The sequence below is a fragment of the Lactuca saligna genome, chromosome 4 (genome assembly GCF_052625555.1).
Source record: "Lactuca saligna cultivar CGN05327 chromosome 4, ASM5262555v1, whole genome shotgun sequence".
Lineage (NCBI taxonomy): Eukaryota > Viridiplantae > Streptophyta > Magnoliopsida > Asterales > Asteraceae > Lactuca > Lactuca saligna.
Window position 1 is genome coordinate 44407631 of NC_136420.1, and position 17160 is coordinate 44424790.

Genomic DNA, 17160 nt, shown 5'->3' on the forward strand with positions numbered 1-17160 from the left:
CAATGAATCACACAAAATTTTCTTTTATTTGTTTCTCGAAAATGATTACCCTTGCACTGTCTGACTTAATTGGTCCCAAATTTTGGAGTTTAATCGATGGGTCTGAAATTAGTTTTTTTTTGTTTATAGATCGATTTTGGGTTTCGTTGTCTCCCATCTTTCAATCAGAACTTCATAAAGTGAACGTTTCGGAATTCAGGTAGGTTTGACCCCTCAAATTTTTTTTTTTTATTTCATGGTTTGTCGATTTCAATTTTCGGATTAATCACTTATGTGGTTATCGACATGCCCTCCTTATTGTGCAGTATGACAATTGATACAGACCCGATGAGGAGGAAAGGAAAGAAAAGGATGATTGTTAGTGACTCTTACTGAGTATGTGACTTCCTTATCAGTTTTAATAAGGTATATTATATTACATTATTCTCCAACTTTATTTCTTTATAGGTGACCCCTCTAACAGTTTCCTAATCAATAATACATGAAGTTGCATCTGTTCTATGAAGGTGATTCAAATCTCCAATAAATTTTATATCCAACTCCTGAATTTTGCCTCTACATACATTGTTGTGCTATTGGTTCTTATACATTAAAGAAATTTATCCATTTTAGAACTGATGAATTGTTTATTTGTCGATCAGAAACTTGAATCCAAGTATTCATTTTCTAAAGTATGATTGTGTTCTTAATTTTGCACAAAATTTGCTTGATTCTCCAATTTCTGGCTAGGTTTCTTTAGCTTTCTAGATGAACATCAAATGATAAAGCAGTCACAATGAATATCGAGCTAGCTGAAGCCGCTATTTACTTTTTCTTCATACATACCAGGTTATTTTCATCTTCTATTTCTGTTTTCTGAAAATCATATAGATTGATGGTCTTTTTGATCATATGGTGAATCGTAATGAAGGAATGAATCATATAAGCTTATGAGAGGATTGAATTTTTCATGATGTTTGTTGGTTGCCTTTTGTATTTCTTCTGTTCATACAGAGATTTTGGAGCTCTACTTATAATACAGGTTTCTATTTGTTTAATTTTATTTAATTGGTCACATGCAATGATAAAGCTTGACTGAGTTGCTGGTTTGATTTTAGCTACATGAAGCAAAAATTTAGGGTATGTTACAACTTTGGTTCATTTTGATTAAGAGACAAGTATTCATAACAGTGGCATTGAAGTAAATAATTTTGCAACAACCAAAATTACTTCAAATACTTATCTTGCTTAATAACATCAAACAATCAAGACCGTAATAAGACAATGGATGAAAGGACGACCAATACTAGGGTTTGAGAGCCTAACCTCTCGGTCTAAATATGGGTAATCTTCTAGAATCTTTACAAAGGAATGGAACCCAATTTTTTTTTTTTTTTTTTTGGTTTGTTATTACATTCTACTTTTATTGTGTGTTTTCAACATGCTACACACAATGGTCTTCTCATAGCTTCGATTTAATGGTTTTCCTCCGCTATCCTTCGTTATTACGTATTGTTATTTCTATTAAAGATGATGTGGAGGCTAAACTTTTTTTATGGCTTTGTAGGGTATAATGATCATGCTAAATCAAATCCGCCTCTATTGCACAAGTAACATTTTAGATCTGGGCTTGATTGCTATATATGGATCATTGGATTGATATATTCATATCTTTATCCTAATGTAAGCTTTTCAAAGTTGGGGTAAATGCAAAAAATAGCAACATACTCTCATTTATTTGTTTATTATAGCATCTTACTTTCATTTCTCTTTATTACAATGTTACACTTTTATTTATTTATTTCTTATTAAGACACTATACGATGGAAACCCCACCAAATCATAACGTTGTACCTTTCATCTTTTTTCTTATTAGGTCATTCTACTTCAAACACCTACCCAATGTTAGGTACAAATAAAATTAAGATGCTTTAATTAACTTGAACAAACACACAAAAAATCTCACTAGAGTTGCTTTGGTGTAGCATTTTCTAAACAGATAATGTTTTTTTTGGAATAAAAAACTTTTTAAAAATAAAAGCCTCCAAGAGTATAAAAGTTTATCTATTTATCTATATTCTTTGTTCCTTTCCTTTTGGTAAAATAACACTCATATTGTAAACATTTTATATGTACTATTCTACTAGGGTTAATGATCGTCTCAATGAACAATGATCTTAAATGAGTCGATAGTATAACCATGTCTCTAAGGATATAGATATCAAAGAGCAAGAGTGCACCAACAAAATGTGTCGCCAAAAGTTTAGATTATATGCATGGATGAAAATGAGGGTCTATTTTTTATTTATTTATTTTTTTTTATGTGGAATTCAAGTTTGTATTTAGTTGAAAAAGAAATGGTTTTGTGTCTTTTTTGTTTATTTTGTTGTGTTATTGTTTTGTTCATTTTGAACTTAGACAGGTTTTTCTAGCTGATCCAACCCCGCAAAGCGAGGCTCTTCCCTAGTTAAATACTAATTTCGAGCAAACACACGAAAGTTACTGGTTTTTGAATAATACAATAAAAAACCCTTATTCAAAAAAAAAAAAAAAAAAAAAAAAAAAAAAAAAAAAAAAAAAACTAACTATTCAAAAGTAGAATTAGGGGTGAGTAAAAACTGCACCACAACTAAAATTAACCGTAAAAACCGCATAAACCGCAACTGCAATAAAAACCAATGGTGAGGTTTTCTGTTTTTCAAAAACCACAAATTTATGGTGCAGTGCAGTTATTAATTTTCAAAACCGCAAAAAACAGCACCGCATATATATTATATATATATTTTTATTATTTATTAATATATTAAATATTAAAAATAAGACAATTTTCATAGATAAAATATGAATAAAATACTAGAAGACAAAAGTTTTGTTTTTTGTTATGTTTAACTTTGAAAAATGATAAAATTAGACAATTTTAAGATATTTATTGTTAATTACTATTGATTTGATGTTTTTAAGATATTAATTGTTTGTGATTTAAGTTAATTGTCTTATACCTTATGTTTTTTTTTTTTTTTTTTTAATCATTACAAGTAATATGTTTGAACTCTTAAAACCATTTAAGCTCTAAACTGTGGTTAAAAATCACACAAAAAAATTGCACCAAATCCATGCGGTTAATAACCGTAACACAAAAAAAAAACAAAAATGCACCGCAAAAATAACCATCTAACCGCACCAAACAGATTTGAAAATATTGGATAGTATTTATCTTTGGATAGTATTTATCTAAGTGTTTATTCAGTTAGCTGTTATATTGTTTGTGTGTATCCTCATTTTTAGTTTATCAGTTTTAATAGATTCTTGTAATCCTTATATATAGCTTTATGGTTTTAATGAATGATATGTTTTTTCCTCTGATTTCAATACTATCAAATATAAGATGGTATTAGAGCAGGTTTCACAACCCTAATTAAACTTTACCTTTGAAGAAAGCTTAAGGATGATAGGTGCTGACCCAAAGGATAAAACAGACGCCAGAGAAGGATCCAGCGGGATCAACCCTGACTCGCCATATTACCTGCATCCATCTGATGTTCCTAAGCAACTTCATGTGAATGAAGTTCTCACCGATGTCAACTATGTTGACTGGTCTCAAGAGATGGAAAACTTTCTCTTTGCTTAAAACAAATTTGAGTTCGTAGACGGATCGATCAAGAAACCAAAAAAGGGGTCCTCACAATATATGCCATGGATGAGGTGTGATGCGATGGTAAAGGGGTGGCTTACCACAGCCATGGAAAAGATGATCCGGGACAACGTAAAATATGCAAGCACTGCTGCACATATATGGTCTGATTTGTGTGAAAGATTTTGCAAGGAGAGCTCCCCAAGAGCTTACGAGTTAAAGCAGAAGATGGCTGCCACCCGACAGGAGGGCAACTCAGTTTCCACGTACTACACTAATCTCCATACACTTTGGGACGAAACCTCGTCGATCTTGCCTCTTCCCAAGTGCTCATGCAAAAATTGTACATGCGATGTTGGAAATAGAATAAGTGAATATCAAGAAAAGGAACGTTTATATCAGTTTCTCATGGGATTGGATCCCGACTTCACAGTGATCAAGACACAGATACTAGCGACGAAACCGACCCCTTTTCTAGGTATTGTGTACCACTTAGTTGCTGAAGACGAGAGACAAAGATCAATCTCCAATGAAAAGAAGGTACCTGCTGAATCGGTTGCTTTCAAGACCTTTCAAGGAAGGACTGGACATCCCAACAATTCCAAGGAACGAAATTACCAAATACCAATCAAAGAAAGTAAAGAAAAGAAAGAAAGTGAACCGTGCACATTTTGTGGGAAGAACGGACACAAAAGAGAAGGATGTTTTAAGCTCGTTGGATACCCCGATTGGTGGCGTGGAAAGAAAGGAGAGAAAACCAAGACCACAACAACTTGTACTGGTTCTGAAGTCAGTCCCATACCTGAACCCACTCAAGAGCAATACCAGATGTTCTTGAAACACTTTACATTTGTCAATAACAGTGAAGGAATGGCCCACAATGCCAATATGATAGGTAAAGGGAATAGTGAAAATGATTGGGTTATTGACTCAGGTAGTACTGAACACGTAACCTTCATTCCTCATTTACTTAACAACAAAAAGGCTACTCCATTTGAGCCACCTATGATTATACCTAATGGAGACTCTATTAACGTGGAGGGAAAGGGAGAGTGTACACTTCCAGGGGGAGTGAAACTTACAGGAGTATTATGTGTTCCCAATTTGAAATGCAATCTTCTCTCAGTGAGTCGTATGAGTCACGATTTACAATGTGCCATAACCTTTTTTCATGACTTTTGTGTCATGCAGGGGCTTCATACAGGGAACTTGATTGGAGCGGGTAGACGCCGAGGGTGACTTTACTGAATGAGGATGATTGAGGAAAGAAAGGCGATGTCAATCATAACAGACACTTGGCACAGAAGGTTAGATCATGCCTCAAAGGAAAAGCTCTCCAAAATAGATTTCCTTAGGAATAATCTTGTTAATTTTAGTGATGAAACTTATGACTCTTGTGCTAAAGCAAAACTTGTTATAACACCTTTTCCTATTAGTAGCAATAAATCCAAGGCTAGTTTTAAGTTGATACATTGTGATATATGGGTGGGTATTGAGTACCATCCTATACAAATGCAAACTATTTCCTCACTATAGTAGATGATTATACTAGAGCGGTTTGGATATTTCTCATCAAACACAAAAATGATGTCAGTCAATGTCTTATTGATTTCCATAAAATGGTTATGGTTCAGTTTGAAAAGAATATTAAGAGGATTAGATGTGATAATGGAGGAGAATTTACATCTAGTTACATGCATGATTTTTATAGTAGAGAAAGAATTTTATTGGAAACTACTTGCCCACACACACAACAAAATGGTGTAGCGGAAAGAAAACATCGCCACTTACTTGAAACTGCACGAGCTATTCGTTTTCAGGCTAACATCCTGAAGAAATTTTGGGGTAAGTGCATACTTACAGCAGCCTACATAACCAACCAACTTCCTTCTAAGGTGATTCAAAATAAGACTCCTTATGAGCTCATTTGGAATACCAGGCCTCGTTATGATCACATGAGAATTTTCAGTTGTCTTTCTTACTATAAAAATACAAACACAAAGGGAGACAAGTTTGAGCAAAGAGGAAAACCAGGTGTGTTTTTGGGTTATCCACAAGGCACAAAAGGATATAAAGTTTATGACATTAAAACAAGAAAACTAGTGGTGGGCAGGGATATTTTATTTTGTGAAGGTGTTTTTCCTTTCAAAGGAATCAAGACAGATGGGCTTGATAAAACTGACGAACATTTCAAGCTCCAAAGTAGTGCATTGGAAGAAGGTCCATCATATATTGATGCCAAGCAAGTGCAACCCAATCATGAGCATATTGATGAGACTGTGATCCAAGATGATGAACATAGTAGCCCATCGACAGAAAGAAACCCAAACAGCGAGACTGAGCCAGAATTAGATATTGACCAAGGTGGCGACAACAATAATCTTGGCCACTCACATGTTGAAGCCGAGAATAAAACTAGAAGCACTCGAACTAAAACGCAACCTCAAAATTTTAAAGACTATCTTGTAAAGCTTCCCCCACCGGTTAGGCATGAGTAACCCACATCCGATCAAGAGACCTCTACTGTACATTCTATTTCTAATTTTGTTGGTTATAATTTTTTTTCACCAAATCATAAAGCTTACCTTGTGGCCATTTCCTCAAACAATGAGCCGACCACTTTTGTTCAAGCTTCTCAGGATGAACGGTGGCCTGAAGCCATGAAAATGGAAGTTAAAGCACTTAAAGAAAATGGAACTTGGAGACTAACAACTTTACCTGAAGGGAAACGATCCATTGATTTGAAATGGGTTTATAAAATTAAATATAAACCAAATGGAGAAATGGAACGATACAAAGCACGATTGGTTGCAAAGGGATTTACCCAAATGGAAGGAGTGGACTTTCATGATACGTTTGCCCCAGTTGCAAAACTTGTTACTGTGCGAACTCTTCTGGCAGTTGCAGCAAAAAGAGATTGGTTTGTTCACCAACTTGATGTAAACAATGCATTCCTGCATGGAGATTTAGAAGAAGAAGTCTACATGAAGATACCACAAGGTTTGTCTAAAGAAAATGAAACTCGAGTTTGTCGTCTACATAAGTCACTTTATGGGATTAAACAAGCTTCTCGGAATTGGTATAAAAAATTTACAAAGTTCCTTTTGGACATTGGTTTCAGGAAGTCGAAAGCTGACCATTTTTTTTGTGGGACAAAGAAGGTGTTTATATTGCTATACTCATTTATGTGGACGATGTTTTAGTGGTTGGCAACAATTTGGAATGAATTCAACAAACCAAGAGGTTGCTTGACGAGGCATTCAACATAAAGGACTTAGGACAATTAAAATACTTCCTTGGAATAGAAGTCACTAAAATACAACAAGGATTAGTCCCGAGTCAAAGAAAATATGTTCTCGACATACTCAAGGATACTGGAATGCTTGGGTGCAAACCTAGTTCATTTCCTTTTGAACAGAATCTGAAATTAGGTCGAGAAGAGAAAGAAAAACAAGTTGATGCTAGCCAATATCGTAGACTGATTGGGAGACTGTTATATCTCCAAGCAACTCGACCTGATGTGATTTATGCAATTAATGCATTGAGCTAATTTGTTAGTGATCCATGACAAAACCATATGGATGCATTGAATCGAGTATTACGATATTTAAAGGGGACAGCAGGACAAGGAATAATCCTACCGAAGGCGGGAGAATTAGTTTTGACAGCCTTCTGCAATTCCGATTGGCTAGGATGTCTGTTTACTAGGCGATCAAGAACAAGATATTTGCTGATGTTTGGTGGTGCTTCGATTTCATGGATGACTAAAAAGCAATCGGTGGTTTCACGTTCTTCTGCTGAGGCTGAATATCGTGCCATGTCATCCACAGTCAGTGAGATTTTGTGGGTTTGATGGCTTCTCAACGACCTACAAGTACACATTAATGGTCCTACTGTCTTATACTGTGACAATCAAGCAACTCGTCACATTGCAAATAATCCAGTCTTTCATGAGCGGACGAAACATGTTGAAATGGATTGTTTTTTTGTTCGTGAAAGAGTTGTTTCTAAGGAAATCTTACCAATGCATATCGATAGCATGTTTCAAGTTGTAGATTTGTTAACAAAAGGTCTTGGAGCAAATCAGTTTCAGTTCTTACTTGGCAAGATGGGCATTATCCATTTACATGCTCCATCTTGAGGGGGAGTATTGGATAGTATTTGTCTTTGGATAGTATTTATCTAAATGTTTATCCAGTTAGCTTTTAAATTGTTTGTGTCTATCCTCGTTTTTAGTTTATCAATTTTAACAAATTCTTGTAATCCCTATGTATAGCTTTGCGGTTTTAATGAATGATATGTTTTTTTTCCCTCTGATTTCAATACCATCGAATTTAAGAGAAAATGGATTAACCGTATTTGCGGTTAATGGTGAGGTTTTGGCTAATAACCGCACCGAAACCCTAAACCACACCACGCTCACCCCTAGGTAAAATACTGAATTACTGATTTTGGACAAACACACAAAATATACTGATTTCGAATAATACAATAGTTTCACCTTATTCAACTCGAGCAAAGAAAACTGATTTAGACTAACACGAAAAAGATACTAATTTCGGAGGAAAAAAAAGTTATCTTTAACTAACCAATAAAAAATTGATTTCAATTAACATAAAAATGCTTATTTTGACTAGGACTGTTAACATACAAAGTCAGACGATACATTCTTCAAAGGTTTTTGGGATAACTTTTAAAATGACTTTTTGGATTTTTGGCTTTTTCAAAAAGTTAAAAGTTTGAAATGTTGTTTGGTAATTATAAAAGTCCTTTAACTTTTTGGCAAGAAGAAAAAGTTATGGTTTTAAAAGTCACAAATTATGACTTTTGATGATTTTTGATTTTTTAACCTTTACTTCAAAAACTAATCCAAACACATTTTAAAACCTATTTTTTTTTGAAAAAAGCTATAAGTCAAAAAATTCTTTTGTTGAAAATGATTTTGTAAACTAAAAAGCAATCTCAAACACCCCCTTCAATTCGACCAGCAACATATAAAATTTGATTTCGACTAACCCACAAAAAGATTGATTTTGAATAACAGATTGAAAACAACTGATTTCGGCAAAGAATAAAATAGGAAAATTTTGATTTAGTTTAACATACAAATAAAAGATCATTCTAACTTAGAGTAAAAGCATACAAAACAAATGGAATCGACGATAACTTACGGATGAAGAAGGAATGGTAGTGGCAACAGGTGAAGACATGAACTGCCGATTACTTAAAGGCCTATAAGGGTTTTCTACTAATCTTGGAAATTGGTTAAACTAAAATAGAATTTGACCCTTCATTTTTCAAGAAACGACTCTTCATTTTTCAAGAATCTAAAATTTTATTATTTAATTCAAAATGTTATGGCCTTACCTATACTAATTAATAAGCTATAAATCGTATATATAGTATTATTTTCGGGTTATATATCGGGTTAATTTTGAGTTATTATCGTGTTGATTTTGTTTTTATTTTTTTAAACCTGAACACGACACGATACGACGTTGTGTTTTATATTTACGATATGAACACGACACGAACACGAATTCAAAATTTGATTTCATCTCAATTTCGTTTCGTGTCGTTTTTTTTAGTCGTGTCAACTTTTACGACCCCTACTCTAACCCAACCAAATACCATTCGTCGGTTCTTCTCCAACTTGGAGCTGCAAAAGATACACAGAGAAAGTGGGCAAGACAGTCGAAGAGGCGAAGTAGATCTGAAGTGTTTTTTAGACGGTAGTGCTTGGGTACGCTGGAGACAAGTGAGCGGCATCGACCATGTTGTTGGGCTTGTCACCTCTCAGGTGTCGGCCCGACTTTTGAAACATTTGGACCACCGATGACCAACCACAACGATTTCCGGAACAAAATCCATCATGATTTACGCATCTGGCCGAAGTTGGGATTTCAAGATATGCAAACAATTTATGGAATGCTAAGGCCGGAGGTAGGAGCTTTAGGATCTGTTAACGATTTTTGGAACTCAAGTTCTTGAAAAACAGGTTTTTGGCATTATGTTCGATCAATTTTTGAAATGGATTTCATAAACTATTTTGTACAATTGATTTTGGGCAAATTTGTTTATATGATTTTTGGCAGATTTTGGGTTACCTACTCTTCCACATGCAAACTGTAAATTGCAGCCTCTAAACACTAGACAAATGAAAATCAATAAGAACGATGGATTTTTTTTCCTAGATTTACATAAAACTAAAAACAGTTAAAGGATTTTTGAGATTGTTCTATAATTAATTTGTTTGTTCTTTAGGTTTTACAGAGATTGTAAGGATTTTTATGGCTTTTGTTGAGTTTTTTTTCTTGGATTCAACATTTAAAATGTTGATTTACATATTTTCAATCATCAGAATATTCTCTTTATCTCTGATGGTGAGGGTATCAATGGAGGTATGTTCAGGTGCGGTGGTAGGTGGACGGAGATGTTTTCCGACGAGTAGAGATGATCGGACATGAAGCAGTCGAAGATGAAGGTTCATATTTCTTATTTCCAGATTTAAGGGTTTGGATGGGGAGCGGTATAGATGGTTTTTTTTTTTTTTTTTTTTTTTTTTTTTTTTTTAAATATAATTAAAAAAACAAATTATAAGTAAATAAAAAAGAAATTAATAAAGATAAAATAGTTATTTTATATCCGTGAAGGATGATCCGAATTAATTTTTAAAAATAAAAACACACTCAATTAATTTTTAAAAATAAAATCTATCCATTTTGACATTTGGATAATTTATCACCGAAAACATTATAGGCCCAATACAAAAAAGATCCTACACTAGAATTGACTTTTCCTTACTTAAAACAATAATTATTACATAAAGAATTTAATTCATGTGAACATTTTAAATTTTGGTTAAGTTTTTTTAATATTAAATTAAATTGATTTAATTTTAATTAAATTAATAGTTTGGATATAGATGTGAGTTTTATAGTTTTAAGTGCCATTTGTTTTTTTGGCTGTAAATCTTCTTGAGATCTCTTGTCTGCGTTGCGCAGACCAAATGTAGACATTAGCCTTTGCATGTTGTTTGTGTTTTTTTTTCTTTTGAAGATTGCAGACCTAAAAATATATGCGCGTCATTTTCTTGGTACAGATGTGAACTAGAGTCTTTTAACATCTTTTAGCCTAATAAAGTAAATACATCTTTATTTTTTTAGTTTTTTAATATATTTATTCCAACTTTCTTAATGATGAACAATTTGAAAAAAAGGTCACAATACTTAAAAAAAGGTTCGACAACATAAACATTGTCTTTTTGACAAATTTATAAATAATGATTTATTACAATAATTGCTATTGAAGTTGCTTATATAAATATGAAAAAAAAAATCATAGTATATTTTTATATTCTTTGTGCCAAATTTTATAAAGTATTATGTAATACAACATTGTCAATTTTTTTGGGAAAATAGTTATGAAATGTTTTTAATTAATTTAATTGATAAAATCGAAGTTTATTTCCATCTATTTATATATCAAATTATTTGATTCATAATTACAATGTTTAAGTATAACTTTGCGACTAAAATTGTTGTTTTTTATCAAATATATACGTTAATTCGTATAATTTTTTATTTTCACTTTTTATACAATAATAAATAAAAGTTGATCTACACTTGATAAATATCTATAACAAAATTATAAAAATATTAAAAAATCACTTTGATATTAAAAAAAATCAGTTTATTTATATTTTAGTTTTTTTCGTAGCTTGTAGATGTTAAAAAAACAAATAGTTTTTTATTTTTTTTCCAAATTGCAGATGTTTGGCCCATATTTTTTACTACAGAGGTCTACAGATGTTGTCCACAGACTGTATACATTTTGCCTAAAAAAGCAAACAACACCTTAAATTTATACACATGTAAATTTAAAATTTATAAGAATATAAAAATAATATTTAAAATTTTTAAGGATGTAAAAGAAATTCTACTGGCGTGTATAGTAAAGTGAAAATTTTATAGAATAAATGGACACATTATTCGAACTTGAGTTGCTTGTACCATTGGAAAGCGGTATTGTCAATTCATGCGGAAAACCTTTATGTTACAAATAAAATGCATCGTATATATACTTAAAATTGGGCCCTAAAATTTTGAGGCCCTATACGTTATACATCTTGCACACTCATGATGGCGGAGCCTACTTGAAATCATGTGTAGAATTTATGATTATGAAAATTATGGTATTATTTTCATCAAATCAAGCAGACGGGATTTTGTAACATCTAACTTGACTTGATTTATTGAATTTGTTAGACAACAATTTGGTAAGAAAATCAAATATACCAAATAAATTTGTGCTAAATTTATACCAAACCATATAAATTTGTGCGTATTTCACTAAACGTTAATATACCAAATAAATTTGTGCTAAATTTCGGCCTAATTGATTAAATGACTATTATCTTTGAAGCAAATTGACCAAACCATAAATGAAAATCAGTATTAGTAATCTATCTCAACCTTACGATTTTAAATAAAGAGATACAAAGTTTTACCTCATTCATAAAGCGATGTTGTTACTTCTGAATTATTTTTTGATGACTTAACAATCCTATAATAAAGTTTTTCTGGTTTCAACATAAAAACCGATAATATAATCTGATAAAGTTTTTAAACTTCATGGTTTACCCTTTTTTTAGTAGTAGCAAGTGAAAAACACCTACAAGTAAACATAGAAAAGATTATCCACAAAATTAGCTATGTGTCACCACGAGTAGTAAACATGTACCAAAAATTAAATCATAAAAAATAGTTGAAAAGATTATCCAAAAATACCCATTTTCATGTTATTGATATACAAATTACAATCACAAAACCAAATACAAAACAATCACGCGTATGCAACACATCGAAATTCCATAAGTACTAAAATGTCATTGTAAACTTGTCTCGATCTAAAGTGCGCTACTGTTTATGGTGGACACGCAAACGTGTTTCCATGGACTAGATTGCTCGACCCTCAATTGACTAACAACACAGAGTGCATATCTTAAACGCTAAAGCACATACTTTTAGCCATTTAAGGACGTCTTTATATATCTAATCCCCCAAAACTGGATTGAATTCTCTTCGTGGTAATGGTATCCAGCGACTTCGAAAACATTCAACACAGTCATACCCACAAAAACCTTTAAAGTCGCCCAATTCGCTTTGACTGGAAAACCCATCAATGGCAGCGGCTAAGGATCTCAAAACCCCTTTACTTCCGTCCTCCGACGACTACGGCCGCCTGTCACAGCCACCATCAGATGCCGATCATCAACTTCATAACCCTCAACTCATCCTAGACGTCATCGATCATTTGGATCCTTCCGCATCTTCAAATCATGAAACACCGACAAACGAATGTTCAATTTCTATCAATACCCAATTGGATTTTGATGAAAACCCATATGGGTTTATTGGGTCAACCGGGTTTGAAGTTCCCGGGTCGACCACGGTGGATCCGTTTAGGAACCATACACCCAAGATTGAAGGGGTTTATGAGTGGGTTAAGTTGTTGATCTGTGCGCCGATTGCATTAGCTCGACTTGTATTGTTCGCATTTTGTTTGGCGATCGGGTATCTCGCTACAAAATTTGCATTAAGTGGCTGGAAAGATAAACAAAATCCAATGCCCAAATGGAGGTGTAGGGTTATGTGGATCACCCGATTGTGTACTAGGGGGATTCTGTTTTCATTTGGGTAAGCTCAATTTACCCTTTTTTTGTAATCATTACGCATCTATGAGTCAAACTATCACGAACTACTGCTCATATTAACCATTTGCAGATACCATTGGATACAGCGAAAGGGGAAACCAGCTCCAAGGGAAATTGCTCCTATCATTGTATCTAATCACGTATCTTACATTGATCCAATCTTCTTCTTCTATGAATTATTCCCAACAATTGTTGCATCTGAATCCCACGATTCCATGCCCTTTGTTGGTACCATTATTAGAGCTATGCAGGTAAACAAATTTCATCCACAGTTCTTTTCTACCATAATATCTCGACTCTTCATGGAAATTTTTTCTTCCATTCTTCACATATAGGTGATATACGTAGATCGTTTTTCACAACAATCACGGAAGCATGCAGTAAACGAGATAAAGGTAAGCAAGTTGAGAGGTGTCATTGTAAAATCACATATATGTATGTAAGCAATTTGATACAGAATGTGCTTTTAAGGATTTGAATACAGAGAAAAGCCTCCAGCGACAGATTTCCTCGGCTACTTTTATTTCCTGAGGGAACCACAACAAATGGAAGGCTGCTTATTTCATTTCAACATGGCGCATTTATACCTGGTTATCCTATTCAACCAGTTGTTGTTCGTTATCCTCATGTACATTTTGATCAATCATGGTACGAATTAAGATCATAATCAATTTTGACTATTCAATTGACTTTCTCATCGTACATTTTGATCAATCATGATTTATCACATGGTTTGTAGGGGTCATATTTCATTGGCGACACTCATGTTTAGAATGTTCACACAATTTCATAATTTTATGGAGGTATATAACTATATACTCATTGTTTGTTGTTTAAGCATGTAAATATATATAACATGTTTTCTTTGTACTTTTTTTAGAAAAAAGTAATAACTAATTTTGGAATTGATTAGGTTGAATATCTTCCCATTGTTTCACCCTCGGAACATCATAAGGAAAGTGCTGTTCGTTTTGCTGAAAAAGTGAGTTTTCTGTTTTATTATAATTGCTTACTTACAAACATTTTAAAAATACACGTTACAATTGCTTAGCTTTTAGATCTCTGTTTTCAAATGATTAGGTTTTCAAATTTTGAACTTATAGATTTTTGTTTAATTATTTATGCAGACAGGTAGAGCCATGGCTCGTTCTCTCAATGTTGTGCAAACATCACATTCGTTTCTTGATTACTTGCTTCTTTCAAAGGCAGCTGATTCTGGACATGTAAATATATATATATATCTACTTTTCTTACAAAAAACTATTTATCAAAAAGGAGTGAAACCACATGTTAATATTGTTCTATTCTTTTTACAGGAAAATCCATCTCTCTTTGTGGTTGAAATGGCAAAGATTCAACAAGTGAGTGTGTATCATAAGTTCAGTGTAATCAATTTATCACTTCTATTATTATAATACTTGAGATGAATCTTTGTGTTGCTTTTTTTTTTCTCAGTTATTTCATTTGAGCTCTTCAGATGCTCTAGACTTGTTGGATAGATTTCTTGCTATGAATCCTGATTCCAGGTATGTCATTATTAATATCATTGTTTTTAATCATGTTGTTTAGTTGTTCATCTCTAATTTCCACAATTCTATTTCTAGATTCAATTACTATCTTTTTTGCATTTAAGGAATTTCAAGAATCTTATTTAAATTACAATCTTTTTTGCAGTGGAAACGTCAAAATTCAAGATTTTTTAAGGGTTTTAAGATTAAAGCGTTGTGGTCTCTCAGAAAAGGTCAGTTGTCAAATTGTTTCTTGATGAGATTGATCTTGGCAAGATTTAGAGGGCATTTTTGTAAAAGTACATATATGCCCCCTTGTAGTTCCCAACATCATAATAGATTGCTTATTAGCATCATTATCTTTTTTCACAGATGTTTGAGTTCATTGATGTGGGCAGGAATGGGAAAATCATCTTTAAAGAGGTAAACCATGTCTGCTAATGCATGCATCTTTAGAGGGTATTTTTGTAATTTACATAATTTCGTACCCTGCAGTTCTTGGTAGCATCAGCTCATGTACTCAACCAGCCATTGTTCCAGCAAGCTTGTGAAATGGCCTTCACTGAAAGTGACATTAATCAAGATCATTACATTTCTGAGCAAGAAGTAAATTTTTTTTTTTTTTTTTTTAAAATTTCAAATTTGTCTTCACTGAGTCATTGTCATCATTAAATGTTTTGAATAATTCGTTTCTTGAAACTGCTACAGTTTGGTGCTTCATTGATGCCAGCCATGGGAAGTTTGAGTACGGATGAGGTGAGGGACCAATTACGTCATTTATTTATAGTTTAGGGACCAGTTATGTCATTTATGTACAGTTAACTTATGCCCTTGACATGATCATGAAGTGAAAATTACTATATTGCAGATAGATGGGGTGTTCAATCTATTTGATGAAGATGATGATGGTCGGATCAGCAAGGGCGATTTTGTAAATTGCTTAAGAAAGAACCCATTGCTCATAGCACTTTTTTCTCCCCATTTCATGCATAAAGACTTGGATCAAAATGCAGCAGCTGGTTATTTAGAGGAAATTGTGTGATGTATTCAGGATCAAAGGGGCATTTTTCATGGAGCTTTTGTCCTTATGGATGGGCAATTGTGTAATTTTGTTGGGTTGTGGGGGTTTATAGACAAACTGGTAATCATAGTTTCATGTTCTTTTAAAGTACATATTGAATGAAAACGAAATGATGTGTGGCAGTTGAAGTAATGAGCCTTCATAAAGGTGACTACAGTTTAAGCTCTGTTTCTTATTTCTTTTTTTTGACCGAATAAACTGTTTTAATGACTCTTAAAGACTATTTTATCCTTGCATGCAAAAAAAAAATACAATATACGTTAATAATTGTCAATTATAACATATGATGTAAGCAAAAACTAGATAACAAATAGGTAAAGATTTAATTCATTAAGCTAAGTGTTGTGGTTTAATGAGGGTGGTTTAACTATTAAATTAGGTTTATACTTCATCTAGTTTTTTGATCTTTTCGATTGTTTTATCTGAAATTAGGTTTATACTCTATCTGATTTTGTACTTGTTGATACTGAGTTAGAGTAACTCCCCCTTTGTATAACAGTGATCGACATTAAAGAACCATGTGAAAAAAAAAGCATCAATCTCATGCATATGTGTGTTTAAAAACAAAAGTTCAAGAACAACACAGCACAACAACGAGTATCTTTAATGTTAGCTTCTTCAACACCTCTTACATATACGTAGAATCTTGTTTGATATGTGAAGAATCGCATTAGTATATACAAGGTAACCTTATTATTATTATTATTTATTTTTTTATTTTTTCATTATGTGATTCCTTGACCTCATGAGTTTTTTATGATTTAAAATATTTTCAATTTTCAAGTAACTATTATGCTTTCTACAACATTTCTTCTTTTTATTATCTTATAAAACCTGGGCAATGCATGAAAAAGACCAATATACCTTTACTTTCTTGTCTTCGGAAAATTTTAAAGGAATTCAAATGTTATTTTGAATTCATATCTTTATCTTTAGTTATCTCTATCTTTAGTTTATGTTGCTAGCATTGTTATCTTTACGCTTTATTAGCTTCATCAGATATTGTATTTAAAGTTTTTTGAGAAATCAATTAAGGTCAAGTTATCGTACTATCAGTTTTTTCATGGTATTAGAGCCAATCGATCCAACCTAAAAGAAAACCCTACCATGGGCACCGGTGGTGAAGAAGGCTTCGGCAAGAAAGACAATGAAACCACAAATATCAACTCCAATTCACCTTATTACTTGCATGCGTTTGATTATCCCAGACAAATGCAAGTGAATGACATTCTAACTGATAGCAATT

The 17160-nt window shown here is 32.8% G+C and overlaps 2 protein-coding genes across 2 annotated transcripts; both read left to right on the plus strand.

Annotated features, from left to right (window-relative positions):
- Window positions 1–3691: 3691 nt before the first annotated feature.
- On the plus strand, window positions 3692–6108 carry LOC145039550 (uncharacterized). Its single transcript, XM_078987587.1, has 2 exons — window positions 3692–4735; window positions 5245–6108. The coding sequence occupies exons 1-2, from the start codon at window positions 3692–3694 to the stop codon at window positions 6106–6108; spliced, it is 1908 nt and encodes a 635-aa protein (XP_078843713.1).
- A 6432-nt stretch (window positions 6109–12540) lies between these two features.
- Window positions 12541–16076, plus strand: LOC145041739 (lysophospholipid acyltransferase LPEAT2-like). Its single transcript, XM_078989901.1, has 14 exons — window positions 12541–13308; window positions 13396–13576; window positions 13661–13720; window positions 13810–13973; window positions 14065–14128; window positions 14239–14307; window positions 14453–14548; window positions 14642–14686; window positions 14781–14851; window positions 15000–15066; window positions 15206–15256; window positions 15329–15439; window positions 15542–15589; window positions 15702–16076. Exons 1-14 carry the CDS (start codon window positions 12794–12796, stop codon window positions 15873–15875), a joined length of 1716 nt encoding a protein of 571 aa, XP_078846027.1. The 5' UTR covers window positions 12541–12793; the 3' UTR covers window positions 15876–16076.
- The last annotated feature ends 1084 nt before the right edge of the window (window positions 16077–17160 follow it).

Bases quoted from the DNA above. Each gene is read 5' to 3' on its own strand.
- LOC145041739 (XM_078989901.1), top strand. From the start codon at position 12,794: ATGGCAGCGGCTAAGGATCTCAAAACCCCTTTACTTCCGTCCTCCGAC. The intron at 13,974-14,064 runs GTACGAATTAAG...CATGGTTTGTAG, and splicing joins GTACATTTTGATCAATCATG to GGGTCATATTTCATTGGCGA. The intron at 14,687-14,780 runs GTGAGTGTGTAT...TTTTTTTCTCAG, and splicing joins AAATGGCAAAGATTCAACAA to TTATTTCATTTGAGCTCTTC.
- LOC145039550 (XM_078987587.1), top strand. From the start codon at position 3,692: ATGGTAAAGGGGTGGCTTACCACAGCCATGGAAAAGATGATCCGGGAC. The intron at 4,736-5,244 runs GTGAGTCGTATG...GTTATGGTTCAG, and splicing joins TGAAATGCAATCTTCTCTCA to TTTGAAAAGAATATTAAGAG.